The sequence below is a fragment of the Theropithecus gelada genome, chromosome 15 (genome assembly GCF_003255815.1).
Source record: "Theropithecus gelada isolate Dixy chromosome 15, Tgel_1.0, whole genome shotgun sequence".
Classification (NCBI taxonomy): Eukaryota; Metazoa; Chordata; class Mammalia; order Primates; family Cercopithecidae; genus Theropithecus; species Theropithecus gelada.
In genome coordinates this window covers 61,010,291-61,025,560 of record NC_037683.1, presented here as the reverse complement: position 1 = coordinate 61,025,560, position 15,270 = coordinate 61,010,291, and the positions used below count along the sequence as shown (strand labels likewise).

General features: G+C 37.8%; 1 protein-coding gene across 1 annotated transcript in view; it reads left to right on the top strand.

Moving 5' to 3' along the window:
• Window positions 1–15,270, top strand: part of FOCAD (focadhesin) — a 315,281-nt gene that overhangs the window by 29,387 nt on the left and 270,624 nt on the right. The window contains exons 2-4 of the mRNA XM_025360104.1: window positions 5,568–5,656; window positions 8,372–8,446; window positions 10,534–10,688. Coding sequence (XP_025215889.1) covers window positions 5,600–5,656; window positions 8,372–8,446; window positions 10,534–10,688 — 287 coding nt within the window. The 5' untranslated portion in view covers window positions 5,568–5,599. The remainder of the gene's footprint in view (window positions 1–5,567; window positions 5,657–8,371; window positions 8,447–10,533; window positions 10,689–15,270) is intronic.

Genomic DNA, 15,270 nt, shown 5'->3' with positions numbered 1-15,270 from the left:
TTTTTTTTTGAGACGGAGTCTTGCTCTGTCACCCAGGCTGGAGTGCAGTGGCCGGATCTCAGCTCACTGCAAGCTCCGCCTGCCAGGTTTACGCCATTCTCCTGTCTCAGCCTCCCGAGTAGCTGGGACTACAGGCGCCCGCCACCTCGCCCGGCTAGTTTTTTGTATTTTTTAGTAGAGACGGGGTTTCACCGTGCTAGCCATGGTCTCGATCTCCTGACCTCGTGATCCGCCCGTCTCGGCCTCCCAAAGTGCTGGGATTACAGGCTTGAGCCACCGCGCCCGGCCAAAAACAATACTCTTTTACCACAGTGGTACACCTCCTGAAAACAAAGTCATCTTTTTGGATGGCTCAGCTTCTTCGCTTCTATAATAAGCTATTAGCCTACGCAGCTGCTCACCTGGTCCCCAAAGCCATATTAGAATTCCAGCATTCTGGGCCTGGATCAGAGTACATAGCCCCACATCTTCTGTATAGTTCTATCACCATTGATATTTGAGTAAATATATTCTGTGACATATCAATAATCTTACCTGCTTCTCTGGATACTGTAAAGTCAGCCTTCTTTTGAGTTAGATTAGATCATCAGAAAACTCTGTACTTGGACCCCAGTACCTGGGATTTTTCTTTTTCTTTTTCTTTTTTGGCTGAATAACATGTTACATTATGCCTGTGGCTTTATGGAGGGTTTGCTTGAAAGAGAAGTAATATGACCAGGCACAGTGGCTCACACCTGTAATCCCAGCACTTTGGGAGGCCGAGACGGGCAGATCACCTGAGGTCAGGAGTTTGAGACCAGCCTGTTCAACATGGTGAAACCCCACCTCTACTAAAAATACACAAAATTAGAAAGGCATGGTGACACACACCTGTAATCCCAGCTACTCTGGAGGCTGAGACAGGAGAATCGCTTGAACCTGGAGGCGGAGGCTGCAGTGAGCCGATATCATGCCATTTCACTCCAGCCTGGGCAAAAAAAAAAGAAAAAAGTAATATAACATTTCCTTTTGCTATTGTTATTGAGAATATTGCCTATTATATTACTCTGTATTCCATTTATAAAGCCCAATGTGAGAAATTTCCTTCAGAGTTTCAGGTCACAAAAATTTTTGTTTTCTTTGATAAAGGATATTTGCTTATCTTTTAGATTATAAAAGAGGTATCATTTATTTTGTTTATTTACCCTAGCTTCCTGGGAGCACAGGGCCAAATTTGAATGTTAATTGTAGGAATTATGTCAAGAAATTTTGTAAATTAATTTAAAAATAGTTATATATACTGGGAGTTAGCAAACTATGGCCCACCCACTTCTTTTTATAAATCAGGTTTTATCAGAACACAGCCATAGTCATTTATTTATGTATTGCCTATTGCTTTTGTGCTACAGTGGCAGACTTGAATAGTTGCACTGGCCCTTTACAGAAAACAGATTTCTAGTCCTGATATAAATAGTTACATGTGGGTCAGACCAAATGCAATAACACTGAATATAAAGCAGTATGATTACTGTTAGATGTAGCTAGTTGGAAGAGGCTTAACAGAGTGTGCTATGAAAGGAGTTTAATATTTAAGCAGTGGAAGCATATAGAAGACATTTTATCTGGGAGAGAAGAAATGAAATCCTGTAGAATTGAGCAGATTTTGAACATTTGGGACCATTTTGGAAACTGTTTTAGCTAGATTAGAATTACAGCAGTGGAAATGAAGTTGAATGGGCAAGACTATTGATAGGAAGGCATAAAAGCTAGGCACCAGAATTTGCATTTAATCTAACAAACAACTGAAAACCCAGTATGAAAATTTCACAGGGAAGTGATGTGATGGGAACAGCATTTCAGTACAGCTAGTCTGACAGCAGTGTACCAACTCAGCATGGAGAGCCCCAAGACTAAGCAGTTACTGGAGTAAGCCTGCCATGAGGAACTAAGATAATGAATCTAGAATGAAGAGGAAGAGTAACCTCTGAGATGCTGGCAAGAAGGAAGCCAATTTTGTGGCTGACTGGATTTAGAGAGTGGTGGTGAAGGAAATTGTGAGAGGAGAACTGGGGAAAAATGAACTGGAGTGACAGTTTTTTGAGAGGAAATATGTGTTTTGTTTTTGATGTCCCTGGTTTCTGGTGTTTTAGAGCCTCCTAAGAGAAAGTATGGAAGCATTTGGAGATCTGTGTGAGATGATGACTGAGCTGTGGGAGAGTTTGTATGGAGGAACAACAGCACCAGGCAGAGTGGCTGGGGAGTGCCTCCAGGAAGGAAGATAGCACTTGAGGAGCAGAGTGCATGGAAGAACAGGAGGAGTCAGTAAAACAGTGTTTCCCAATGTGTATCCCAGGACAGACTGATAGTATAGATGGTTAGCAGGTATTTCCATTTTTGCATCGCCAGATAGATTTGATAAATTCTGGGTTAAGCAAAGTTAAATAGACTTCTTGTATTAGACCCTCTCATGTGCTTTAATAATATGCACCATTATTTACATCTCCAATATGATCTCTACCTCCAAGTTTAGATTCCTGTATTCGACTTTCTATGAGACATTTCCCCTTGTGATATCTGTGAGGCATCTAAAACTTAACTGTCCAATTTGGAATTCCTTGTCTTCCTCACAAAACTTGATTCCCCATCTCAGGTGATGGCAGCTCTATCTTTTCTTTTTAGTAAAAAATGCCATGGTAAGAAGTAACACTGAAATTGTTTTGTTCCATGTGTAAAATGGCCAAAGGAATTGAGATTAAAAATAAGGTTGCTCAGACTGGGCATGGTGGCTCATGCCTGTAATCCCAGCACTTTGGGGAGACCAAGGCAGGTGCATCACTTGAGGTCAGGAATTCGAGACTAGCCTGGCCAACATGGTGAAACCTGTCTCTACTAAAAATACAAAAATTAGCTGAGCGTGGTGGTGGGTGCCTGTAATCCCAGCTACTTGGGAGGCTGAGGCAGGAGAATCGCTTGAACCTGGGAGGTGGAGTTTACAGTGAGCTAAGGTCGCACCACTGCATTCCAAACTGGGTGACAGAGTGAAACTCTGTCTCACCAAAAAAAAAAAAAAAAAAAAAAAGGAAAAAAAAAAAAGTTGCTCAGATTAAAAACCTTGGAGTCATCCTTGACTCCTTTCTCCTATTTTTTTTTTTTTGACAGAGTCTCACTCAGTGACCCAGGCTGGAGTGCAGTGGCACAACCTCAGCTTATTGCAACCTCCACCTCCTGAGTTCAAGTGATTCTCCTGTCTCAGCCTCCTGAGTAGCAGGGATTACAGATGCATACCACCATGCCTGGGTAATGTTTGCATTTTTAGTAGAGACACGGTTTTGCCATGTTGGCCAGGCTGGTCTCAGGTGATCTGCCTGCCTCAGCCTCCCAAAGTGCTAGGATACAGGTGTGAGCCACTGTGCCTGGCCCTTTCTATACCCTTACCCAATCCATTAGCAGCCGCATTGGCTTTCCCTTCAAATACGTCCAGAATCTGACCACATGGTACCTCAAGTGATTCTATTGAAACCCTGCCACCTCTTTGTGCAGTAGCTTTCCATTTCACTCAGGATAAATATGTCAGTCTCTGTAGTGGCATACAAGGCCTTTTATGGCCTAGCTTCTCATGAATCCTCTGACCTGATTTGCCATTCTTTTCCTCCTTTGCTCTGCTGCATGCACATCTCTTTGTTCTTCCTAAGACAGGGCTTAAGCAGTTTATTAGCTTAGGACCTTTTCCTGTGTCTGTGACACTCTTCCCCCTAGATATCTGTTTGGCTTATCTAACTTCCTTCCTTTCCTCCTCTAAATCTGTTCACATGCCACCCTCTCTAGAAGAGACTGACCTGGACTACCATATTTAAAATAGAAAGAGTGCACTTCTCCCATTTCTCATCCCCTTTATTCTGCTTCACTTTCTTTCTTTTTTTTTTTTTATTAGCATTTACCATCTTCTAACATATTTTATGTATTATTTGTTTAAAAAATTATCTGCTACTTTCTGCTAGACTGTAAGCTCCATGAATGCAGAGATTTTTGCCTATTTTGTTCACTGATATAACTCAAGCACCTAGAACTGTGCTGGACACACAATAGGCAACTAATAAGTATTTGTTAAATGAGAGAATGAATTTCAAGATGGGAATATATGTCCCCATAGCATCTTTCTTTCACCCATGGAGATATTTTTTTCCTGTGTTTCCTAGGGACACACTTCAGGAGATTCTGTTGTAAGTATTATGGAATTCAAAGGAGGAGAAAATTACAAGAAAGTTGTGATTGACACAATTGGGAAGTTAAAAAATTTTGACCTGCTTAAGCTCATAAGTAGATTTAGGGAGGAAAAATAGTTTACAATCTTATAACAAGTTGTTTTAGTGTTGTGGAATGTCAAATTTGGGGAGGAAAGTTGGACATAGATGTTGAAGAAAAATACCAGGATAAATTACCCGTTCAGGGAGTTTAGCTTTGGATTAAAGGGTGGAAAGTACAGATTGAGTACTCCGTATCTGAAATTCTCAGACCAGAAGTGTTTTGGATTTGGATTTTTTCCAAAAAAATTTGGAATATTTGCATATACTTTAAACCGGTTGAAAATCCAATCTGAAAATCCAAAATAGTCCAATTTTGAGATCAAGGGAACTTGGTTTTTCTGCTTGTTATAAGTTAATCTAGGGTTGTTTATTGAGATAAATTTTAATTTTAATTATATTGTAGTAAATAGGTGACCTAGAATACCCTGTTTTTCAAAGTAGTGTAATTTGGTAGGTTCAGTGCTTCATGAAAATGGGATAAATTGGGATCCTTAGGATATCCTCTTTTTAGTTCCATATTCCTGCTTTACCACCTGCCTTCCCCATCCTTTTGCATGCTTTTCTTTCCCTCCCTCCCTCCCTCTCTCTTTCTTTCTTTCTTCTTTCTTTCTTTTTCTCTTTCTTTGTTTCTTTTTATCTTTCTTTCTTTCTCTCTCTCTCTCTTTCTCTTTTCTTTTCTTTACTTTTCTTATGAGCCCAGTAGGAATGATAAGTGAGATATAAATATTGAAAGTTGATGCTAATTGTTCGTTTGTTCCTCCTGTAGGAAACAAGCAGTCTTTTTTAACGTGTGAATTTCTAGGTCTTTTCTACACTTCTTGAAAAAAAGTTTACCTAGGCTTCATACTTGTCACTAGCAGTTGGATTAGTGCTTAGATGAAAGCTTGTGCCAAAGTGAGGCATAGATGAAGTAATTTTATGACAGTTTGACTCTTTCTCTCTTATAAGTTTTGATCCACAGAAGAATTAATTTCTGTTTCAAATGTGTGGTTGAACTTTTGGATAGTTTTTTCATTTCCGTAGTGCAAATTCATCTTTTTCAGGGTTAGCTCTCATGGGAAAAACCAAAAGCTGTTGGGCATTTTTAGTTTATTTATCAATCATGACATTTGAGTGCTGAATGACAATGAAGTTATTCCAAGGATTACTCTGCAGAGCCCTGTGCTTTATTTCCATTGTTGTCTTTGGAATGGATTACGTTCACATTATTTGAGGAATAATTAATTGGAGCTCCAATTCAGACCAGTTGGAAGACTAACAAATATTCTTTTGTTTTGGTTACAGAAGCTGCATACATACATGTAAGAGAAGCAAAAATGTCAGATGATATCAGGAAAAGGTTTGAATTTCCAAATTCTCTTATCCAATCACAGGTAATTTTGTTTGTTTATTTTTGCTCATGGTAACAAATAAACCTGTTCTGTGGATTTTTAACTGAACTTTATATATTTAACATTAAATATTTTATTCTACATGTAGAGATTTATATTATTTTATGAAGCAGCTTTTATGAGTTAATTTGAAAATATATATTTGACATAGGTAAGCAAATATTTGAAACTGATCAATCTCAGCTTCTGTTTATATATCATACTTTTCTTCCTAGCGATAATAAAACCTTGATTAACTAGTAGGCCCCTGAATATGCTTGTTTGTTTGTTTGTTTTTTTTTTGGCCTATAATTATTGGGAACAGAGGTAAATAGTTATATTTCCACAGAGCATGAGGGATTAATATTTAAGAAGACATATCCTACCCCTTATATAGAGTTTTATAATAATGACATTTAATAAGTAAAATATCCTGGATTAAAAAATTTGATGTATCTACTAAGATAGGAGATTGTGATAACTTTAAAGAGCTTTTCAATAGTTAAATGGTTAAAACAAAGATGGCTTTCTGGTTAGCCTTTAGGTAACTAGAAACATTCTGGTTAATCAAGGTATCATAATAGCTTATTGTCTTTTCTTGTGAGAGTAAAGCTAACAGATCAGCAGAAGCCATCTTGAAGACTTAACAACGTACAGCGCCTTGGATACTTTCAACAGTTAACTTCGGAGATGTCTGCTGTGGGAATTGACTTAGCTGGGTAGTGGGGAACCCTTCCATGAGGAGTAGAACACTCCTTATGCAAGATTCCCTTCTACCTGGCTGGGTTGGAGTCATATCCTACAGGTCCTTACCATGAAGAAGAAGATGAAGGCTTGGAGGATACTGTTCGCAGTTTTATTTTTCTGTGCCTGGAGTCTCTTTGTTAGCATAGACAAACAAGAAATAAATGCCCATATATGTTACTGTTAAATTAGGTGAAAAGTCTATATATATATTTATATATATAATTTAGCATAGGATGTCTATTTGAATGCTGTTATGGAACACTTAAGTAGCAATGTAGGCTGATTTATCCTTGGGTTTTGTGTTTTAAAAAATCAGTTTAGGCTAATATCTCTGATTTGTTAGAAGATGAAGTGAAGAGTATGTTAGAGAAATTGAATCTGGTGGGGAATGGGGAATTAAGCTTCTTTTCTTTTAGTTATTTTTCTAAATATGAACTATAGTTTTTTCTTTGTCGCTATTGTGTTTCATATTGGTTTTGTTAGGTTCTTGTGATTGTGTCCTGTCCTTTGCAAATATTTCTTATTGTTCTTCTGTAACTACTGCTCAATATTAGCACCATATTTCATTGATTCACACACATTTTTTTTCAGATTTTAACATCTTTGAAATTGAATTGCCTCTAGTAATTGATGGCAGCAGTTGAGATACAGTTGGTATTGCCTGCACATTTGTGAACTTGGGCATGATTTTCTACATGAGTCTAAAAGAACTCTTGTATGACTATAAAACCAAAATTCTAACTTATAAGAAGCATTGTATATCATAGACTAATTGGCAGCCTTTTTTCTTTCTTAGTGGGGTACACAGTATAATGGTGCAACTTGCAATTCCTGGTCAGTTACATTCAGTGAAATATGGTATATTTTGTAAAACAGGAGCTCAGCCTATCCATGGGCGCTCAGTTCTTGTTACTATTCCTTTTACTAGGAGATAAGAGACAGTAAGTTGGACTAAACTTAATATTCATGTACATGAGTGACTTATATTGCAAAACTAGACCACAAGCACTGTGGTCTTAAATAATTTCCAATGTGTGAAATACAAAGAGAAAAATGAGGAAGGAGTGGGTGCTGTGTTTTTATTTGAGCTATTCTGGAGACTTTGCAGAACTGGCAGCTATTCACAGCTATACTGTAATTTGGTCCCAAGTACAGGCTGGACAGTTGTTGGAATAGTGAAGTTTTTTCCAACCCGTACACAGAATGGCAATGATTGTTACTAGCCTATTGGCTCTAAGACTGTAGTGCTGGGTAGTGCTGAAGAACTAGGGGAATAAAGTTGAGGTAGTAGGAGGTAATGATATTTATGTCTTTATATAACCAGCACTCCTTTAAGAGACTTGAATTTAATTTTGGGTTTTTTGACTAAAGCAGGATATGGGAAAACTTTAGAGATTTATGAGACTGAAAGCTTATATTTAAATTGAATTTAAGGGCTGAAACCTATAAAAATGATAAAAGAATCAAAATTATATGGCCTACAGGAGGGAGAAGGGTGGTGGTGGAGGGAAGCCCTATTGATTCACGTCTGTTTGTGCTATAGTCATAAAGACGAGTTTTCTTCATATTTGTTAACGATGTGATGAAGCATGATGGATTTCATTTCAGTGCAAAGATGATTTTAAAAACTATGGGGTTTCTCACTCATGTTTTAATGGAGTAAGCAATCTCAAGTTATCTTCTGAGACTGACAGCAATTTGAACCAAAAATCTGGCAGTTTTCTTAACCTCTATGCACTATAGTTGCTTATTGGTAACCTGGGATAGATATGCCTACTTTGAGAACTATTCTGAAGGTTAGAAATTATGCATGTGGAGTGCCTAATTCAATGCCTTCTACATAGCACACACTTAGTAAATGGGAATTTTATTTATTCCCAATTGACTACCTGATATACTCATATTAACTAGTATTGATATTTGGAAATAACTTCTAAGGGACTGTGTTCATTAATTTTATTTGTTTTTTAGGCTGTGGGTCATCTTATTGCTGCAGTCCTAAAGGAAAATGGTTTTTCAGAAAAGATTCACCAATCTACAAATCAGGTCTGTGTTTAACTTTATGCTTCAATTTTCTTCAGATAAGATTGCTACTAGCTGGATCACATATGCACCTGTCTTGTTTCCCTGATAGTTCAGATTACAGTAGAAATGTTTTTGAACTGTGAGAACTTCATTGCCTTTTTTGATAATTTGTTTGTCTTTTTAGTGTATAGCAATAAAAAAGTTTTAAATTTATTAAAACACACTCTAGGAATGAGAAATGGAGGGAGGGGCTGGAGAGGAGTATTCTTACGACTATTGATGAAAAACAATATGGATGGAATGAGAGAAGGCATGCTTTAGAGAAGACTGATAGAGTTATCTCTGAGGAAATCATTTGGGTAATGAAGAGAATGAACAGAGTGGCTCTGTTTGGATGTAGATTTCTCATGCTTCAGCTCAGCCCCAGCTGTGAGTTCTTGGTTGGAAAGGTCATACATTGACAGTCAAAGCTGAAAAATTCCATCTTACACAAACAGCAGGTAAATGCTCAGAGTTGAAGCAATGCCAGCTTACTGAGATATACCACTTGGGGTTTGTTTGATCAACATTGTGTATTTTGACCTGCTAGTTGGGAAACTCTTCTTAAGAGAGGTGTTCTCAGGTGTCCTCTATAGGGAACATAAGTGATGGAAATAAGATTCTTTTTTTTCACAGCAGAAAGAAATTGATTTCCTTTTTCTCACATTCTTTTTGATTAGCTGCTCCAAGTTACATTTCTTTATTGCTTCTGCAGACATGTTGAAGTAAGTGTAGGACACACTTCACTAATTGGCATTTGTCTGGTGTTTGTATGTAGTCATATAAATTAGGTTTTCTGAGAACTCTGATCTTAATCCTGCCTATAATCACATTGTGTACTTTGAGAAGATCTAGTGGTTTTACTTAAACTGCCAGGATTTATTGAATGTCAAATACCTGTAACTGTTTCCTCTCCTACTAAAAATGAATGCTTACACAGTCTTACCTGAGGCAGCAGTTTATTTATTTGTTTGTTTTGTTTTTCTGGTGTAATAATAGAGTGATGGTATTTAGAACCCTTTGATATTGTCAGTACAGTTGAACACAATGTCTTTCTGAATAAAAGGAGAAGTAGAATATAAATATTTCCTTCCTGTAGTGATTGTTAACTGTATTGTTATTTTAATAGTGGGATGCTAAGATAGAATAGATTCTCAGCCAGCTACAGAGGGAAAATGGGTACAAATGATGTTGATTTTCTTTTCTTTTTTTTTTTTTTGAGACAGAGTCTGGCTCTGTTGTCCAGCCGGGAGTGCAGTGGCGCGATCTCAGCTCACTGTAACTTCTGCCTCCTGGATTCAAGCAATTCTCATGTCTCAATGTCTCTGTTCGGGGCCCCTGACTTCCCGCAACACATTCTAAAATGAAAACTTATATTTACTTATATGTCCTTCTCATGCTTTTCTATCAGTGAAGACAGAGTCACAGTGTGTGGGGGGAAAAGTCAGTTTCCTTCTTGGGCAAGCAGTTTTCCTAGGCTTTTTTTTGTTGTTGTTGTTAGCCATGGAATGAGCAGCTTGCTGGTTGCCTGTCTTACTTCTGTCTTTTATATCTGGGCCCATATTAGAATTCAAGAAATTGTGGCAGGGGCATTGTGGGTGGTGGTGAGGTATATGTAGGTGATAGAGGCTGGTGGTAGGAGAGCAGGAACATTTTCTGAAAATAACTGTTATTGTAATTGAAGGCTTATGGCATAAATATTATTTGGAGTTCAACTTAGACTAACTGATATACTGATACTATTAGTGTCTGGTTAAATGGTTTGGTTAGAGCAGCGTGCTAGAGCCAAGTCTCAGCTTTGTTGTGTCGCTTGAACTCGGGTCATACCTCTGCCTGCAGCCAGCCTTGTTTTACAGCGATGATGCCAGGTGAGACAGAGTTGCTGTTACCTCCATTACCTCTCTTGGAAAATTGACTTCATTTTATTCTAGGAACAGAGTGACAACAGCATCATCTTTATAAAGGAAAGCTAGCCTACTGTGAACAAATTACTCATTGATGAATGACCGAAGGTGTGTGTGTGTTTGCTGTTCATCAGAATTGTCTTCTAATCACTGGTTTGGTTTCAGACTCCTGCTTTGAACTTGCTGTGGGAGAAGTGTTGCAGTGACAATGTAGTGGTTCGAACAGCCTGCTGTGAAGGTCTGGTGGCACTCGTTGCTCAGGATCATGCAGAGTTCAGCTATGTTCTCAATGGGATACTCAATCTGATTCCATCAACCAGGTACATTTCCCTCAGTGTTTGGTCAGTTATGATTTAAGTTTTAATCATAACTGACATTTATGATTTAAATCAGTTAATGATTTAAGTTTTTAGGACAAAAAATTCACTAAATACCTATTAAGAGTCAGCATTCATCCTACTTGCCAGTTTTCTTGCTCTTAAAATGTCATGCAGTTGCTGTTTCATATATGAAAAGATCATGTTAATTTAAATCCTACAGTTTTGGAATTTGTGGTCATTTGTAGTACTTAAGTTTTGGGGCTCTACTTAAATTTGTCGTTGCTCTTTTTAAGATGAACATAGCTAAATAGTTTATAATTAAAAAATGCAATGCAGATTCCTGACTTTTTTTTTTTTTTTAGCCCACTGAAAATATTTATTTTTTCAAATTTTTTCTTATTTAGTTTTCAAAGAACATAATACTGTCACACAAACCCCAAAAATAAACACAGGAGTGGGTATAGACGTAATGAAATACAGTGCCCTTGGATAAAAATGATAATAAAACTTCGTTATTGGTAATCATTCAACAAACATTTTCCGTGCAACCTTTTTTTTTAAATTATTATTATTATATTTTAAGTCCTAGGGTACATGTGCACAATGTGCAGGTTTGTTACATATGTAAACATGTGCCATGTTGGTGTGCTGCACCCATTAACTCATCATTTACATTAGGTATATCTCCTAATGCTATCCCTCCCACCTCCCCGCTCCCCACAATAGGCCCCGGTGTGTGATGTTTCCCTTCCTGTGTCCAAGTGATCTCGTTGTTCAATTCCCGCCTATGAGTGAGAACATGCGGTGTTTGGTTTTCTGTTATTGTGATAGTTTGCTAAGAATGATGGTTTCCAGCTGCATCCATGTCCCTACAAAGGACATGAACTCATCTTTTTTTATGACTGCGTAGTATTCCATGGTGTATATGTGCCACATTTTCTTAATCCAGTCTGTCACTGATGGACATTTGGGTAGATTCCAAGTCTTTGCTGTTGTGAATAGTGCTGCAATAAACATACGTGTGCATGTGTCTTTATAGCAGCATGATTTATATCCTTTGGGTATATCCCCAGTAATGGGATGGCTGGGTCAAATGGTATTTCTAGTTCTAGATCCTTGAGGAATCGCCATACTGTTTTTCACAATGGTTGAACTAGTTTACAGTCCCACCAACAGTGTAAAAGTGTTCCTATTTCTCCACATCCTCTCCAGCACCTGTTGTTTCCTGACTTTTTAATGATTGCCATTGTAACTGGTGTGAGATGGTATCTCATTGTGGTTTTGATTGGCATTTCTCTGATGGCTACTGATGATGAGCATTTTTTCTTGTGTCTGTTGGCTGTATGAATGTCTTCTTTTGAGAAATGTCTGTTCATATCCTTTGCCTACTTTTTGATGGGGTTGTTTGTTTTTTTCTTGTAAATTTGTTTGAGTTCTTTGTAGGTTCTGGATATTAGCCCTTTGTCCGATGAGTAGATTGCAAAAATTTTCTCCCATTCTGTAGGTTGCCTGTTCACTCTGATGGTAGTTTCTTTTGCTGTGCAGAAGCTCTTTAGTTTAATGAGATCCCATTTGTCAATTTTGGCTTTTGTTGCCGTTGCTTTTGGTGTTTTAGACATGAAGTCCTTGCCCATGCCTGTGTCCTGAATGGTATTACCTAGGCTTTCTTCTAGGGTTTTTATGGTTTTAGGTCTAACATTTAAGTCTCTAATCCATCTTGAATTAATTTTCATATAAGGAGTAAGGAAAGGATCCAGTTTCAGCTTTCTACTTATGGCTAGCCAATTTTCCCAGCACCATTTATTAAATAGGGAATCCTTTCCCCATTTCTTGTTTTACTCAGGTTTGTCAAAGATCAGATGGCTGTAGATGTGTGGTATTATTTCTGAGGACTCTGTTCTATTCCATTGGTCTATATCTCTGTTTTGGTACCAGTACCATGCTGTTTTGGTTACTGTAGCCTTGTAGTATAGTTTGAAGTCAGGTAGCGTAATGCCTCCAGCTTTGTTCTTTTGACTTAGGATTGTCTTGGCAATGTGGGCTCTTTTTTGGTTCCATATGAACTTTAAAGTAGTTTTTTCCAATTCTGTGAAGAAAGTCATTGGCAGTTTAATGGGGATGGCATTGAATCTATAAATTACCTTGGGCAGTATGGCCATTTTCACGATATTGATTCTTCCTATCCATGAGCATGGTATGTTCTTCCATTTGTTTGTGTCCTCTTTTATTTCAATGAGCAGTGGTTTGTAGTTCTCCTTGAAGAGGTCCTTTACATCCTTTGTCAGTTGGATTCCTAGGTATTTTATTCTCTTTGAAGCTATTGTGAATGGGAGTTCATTCATGATTTGGCTCTCTGTTTGTCTGTTACTGGTGTATAAGAATGCTTGTGATTTTTGCACATTGATTTTGTATCCTCAGACTTTGCTGAAGTTGCTTATCAGCTTAAGGAGATTTTGGGCTGAGACAATGGGGTTTTCTAAATATACAATCATGTCATCTGCACACAGGGACAATTTGACTTCTTCTTTTCCTAACTGAATACCCTTTATTTCTTTCTCTTGCCTGATTGCCCTGGCCAGAACTTCCAACACTATGTTGAATAGGAGTGGTGAGAGAGGGCATCCCTGTCTTGTGCCAGTTTTCAAAGGGAATTTTTCCAGTTTTTGCCCATTCAGTATGATATTGGCTGTGAGTTTGTCATAAATAGCTCTTATTATTTTGAGATACGTTCCATCAATACTGAATTTATTGAGAGTTTTTAGCATGAAGGGCTGTTGAATTTTGTCAAAGGCCTTTTCTGGCAACATCTATTGGAATAATCATGTGTTTTTTGTCTTTGGTTCTGTTTTTATGCTGGATTATGTTTATTGATTTGCATATGTTGAACCAGCCTTGTAACCCAGGGATGAAGCCCACTTGATCATGGTGGATAAGCTTTTTGATGTGCTGCTGGATTCGGTTTGCCTGTATTTTTTGAGGATTTTTGCGTAGATGTTCATCAGGGATATTGGTCTAAAATTCTCTTTTTTTTTGTTGTGTCTCTGCCAGGCTTTGGTATCAGGATGATGTTGGCCTCATAAAATGAGTTAGGGAGGATTCCTTCTTTTTCTATTGATTGGAATAGTTTCAGAAGGAATGGTACCAGCTCCTCCTTGTACCTCTGGTAGAATTGGCTGTGAATCCGTCTGGTCCTGAATTTTTTTGGTTGGTAGGCTATTAATTATTGCCTCAATTTCAGAGCCTGCTATTGGTCTGTTCAGGGATTCAACTTCTTCCTGGTTTAGTCTTGGGAGCGTGTAAGTGTCCAGGAAATCATCCATTTCTTCCAGGTTTTCTAGTTTATTTGCGTAGAAGTGTTTATAGTATTCTCTGATGGTAGTTTGTATTTCTGTGGGGTCGGGGGTGATATCCCCTTTATCATTTTTTTATTGCGTCTATTTGATTCTTCTCTCTTTTCTTCTTTATTAGTCTTGCTAGCGGTCTATTAATTTTGTTTATCTTTTCAAAAAACCAGCTCCTGGATTCATTTATTTTTTTGGAGGGTTTTTTGTGTCTCTGTCTCCTTCAGTTCTGCTCTGATCTTAGTTATTTCCTGCCTTCTGCTAGCTTTTGAATGTGTTTGCTCTTGCTTCTCTAGTTCTTTTAATTGTGATGTTAGCGTGTCAATTTTTGATCTTTCCAGCTTTCTCTTGTGTGCATTTAGTGCTATAAATTTCCCTCTCCACACTGCTTTAAATGTGTCCCAGAGATGCTGGTATGTTGTATCTTTGTTCTCATTGGTTTCAAAGAACATCTTTATTTCTGCCTTCATCTTGTTATGTACCCGGTAGTCATTCAGGAGCAGGTTGTTCAGTTTCCATGTAGTTGAGTGGTTTTGATTGAGTTTCTTAGTCCTGAATTCTAGTTTGATTGCCGTGTGGTCTGAGAGACAGTTTGTTATAATTTCTGTTCTTGTACATTTGCTGAGGAGTGCTTTACTTCCAACTGTGTGGTCAATTTTGGAATAAGTGCGATGTGGTGCTGAGAAGAATGTATATTCTGTTGATTTGGGGTGGAGAGTTTTGTAGATGTCTATTAGGTCCGCTTGGTGCAGAGATGAGTTCAATTCCTGGATATCCTTGTTAACTTTCTGTCTCGTTGAACTGTCTAATGTTGATAGTGGGGTGTTATAATCTCCCATTATTATTGTATGGGAGTCTAAGTCTCTTTGTAAGTCTCTAAGGACTTGCTTTATGAATCTGGGTGCTCCTATATTGGGTGCATATATATTTATGATAGTTAGCTCTTCCTGTTGAATTGATCCCTTTACCATTATGTAATGGCCTTCTTTGTCTCTTTTGATCTTTGATGGTTTAAAGTCTGTTTTATCAGAGACTAGGATTGCAACCCCTGCTTTTTTGGTTTTCCATTTGCTTGGTAGATCTTCCTCCATCACTGTATTTTGAGCCTATGTGTGTCTCTGCATGTGAGATGGGTCTCCTGAATACAGCAAACTTATGGGTCTTGACTCTTTATCCAATTTTCCAGTCTATGTCTTTTAATTGGACCATTTAATCCATTTACATTTAAGGTTAATATTGTT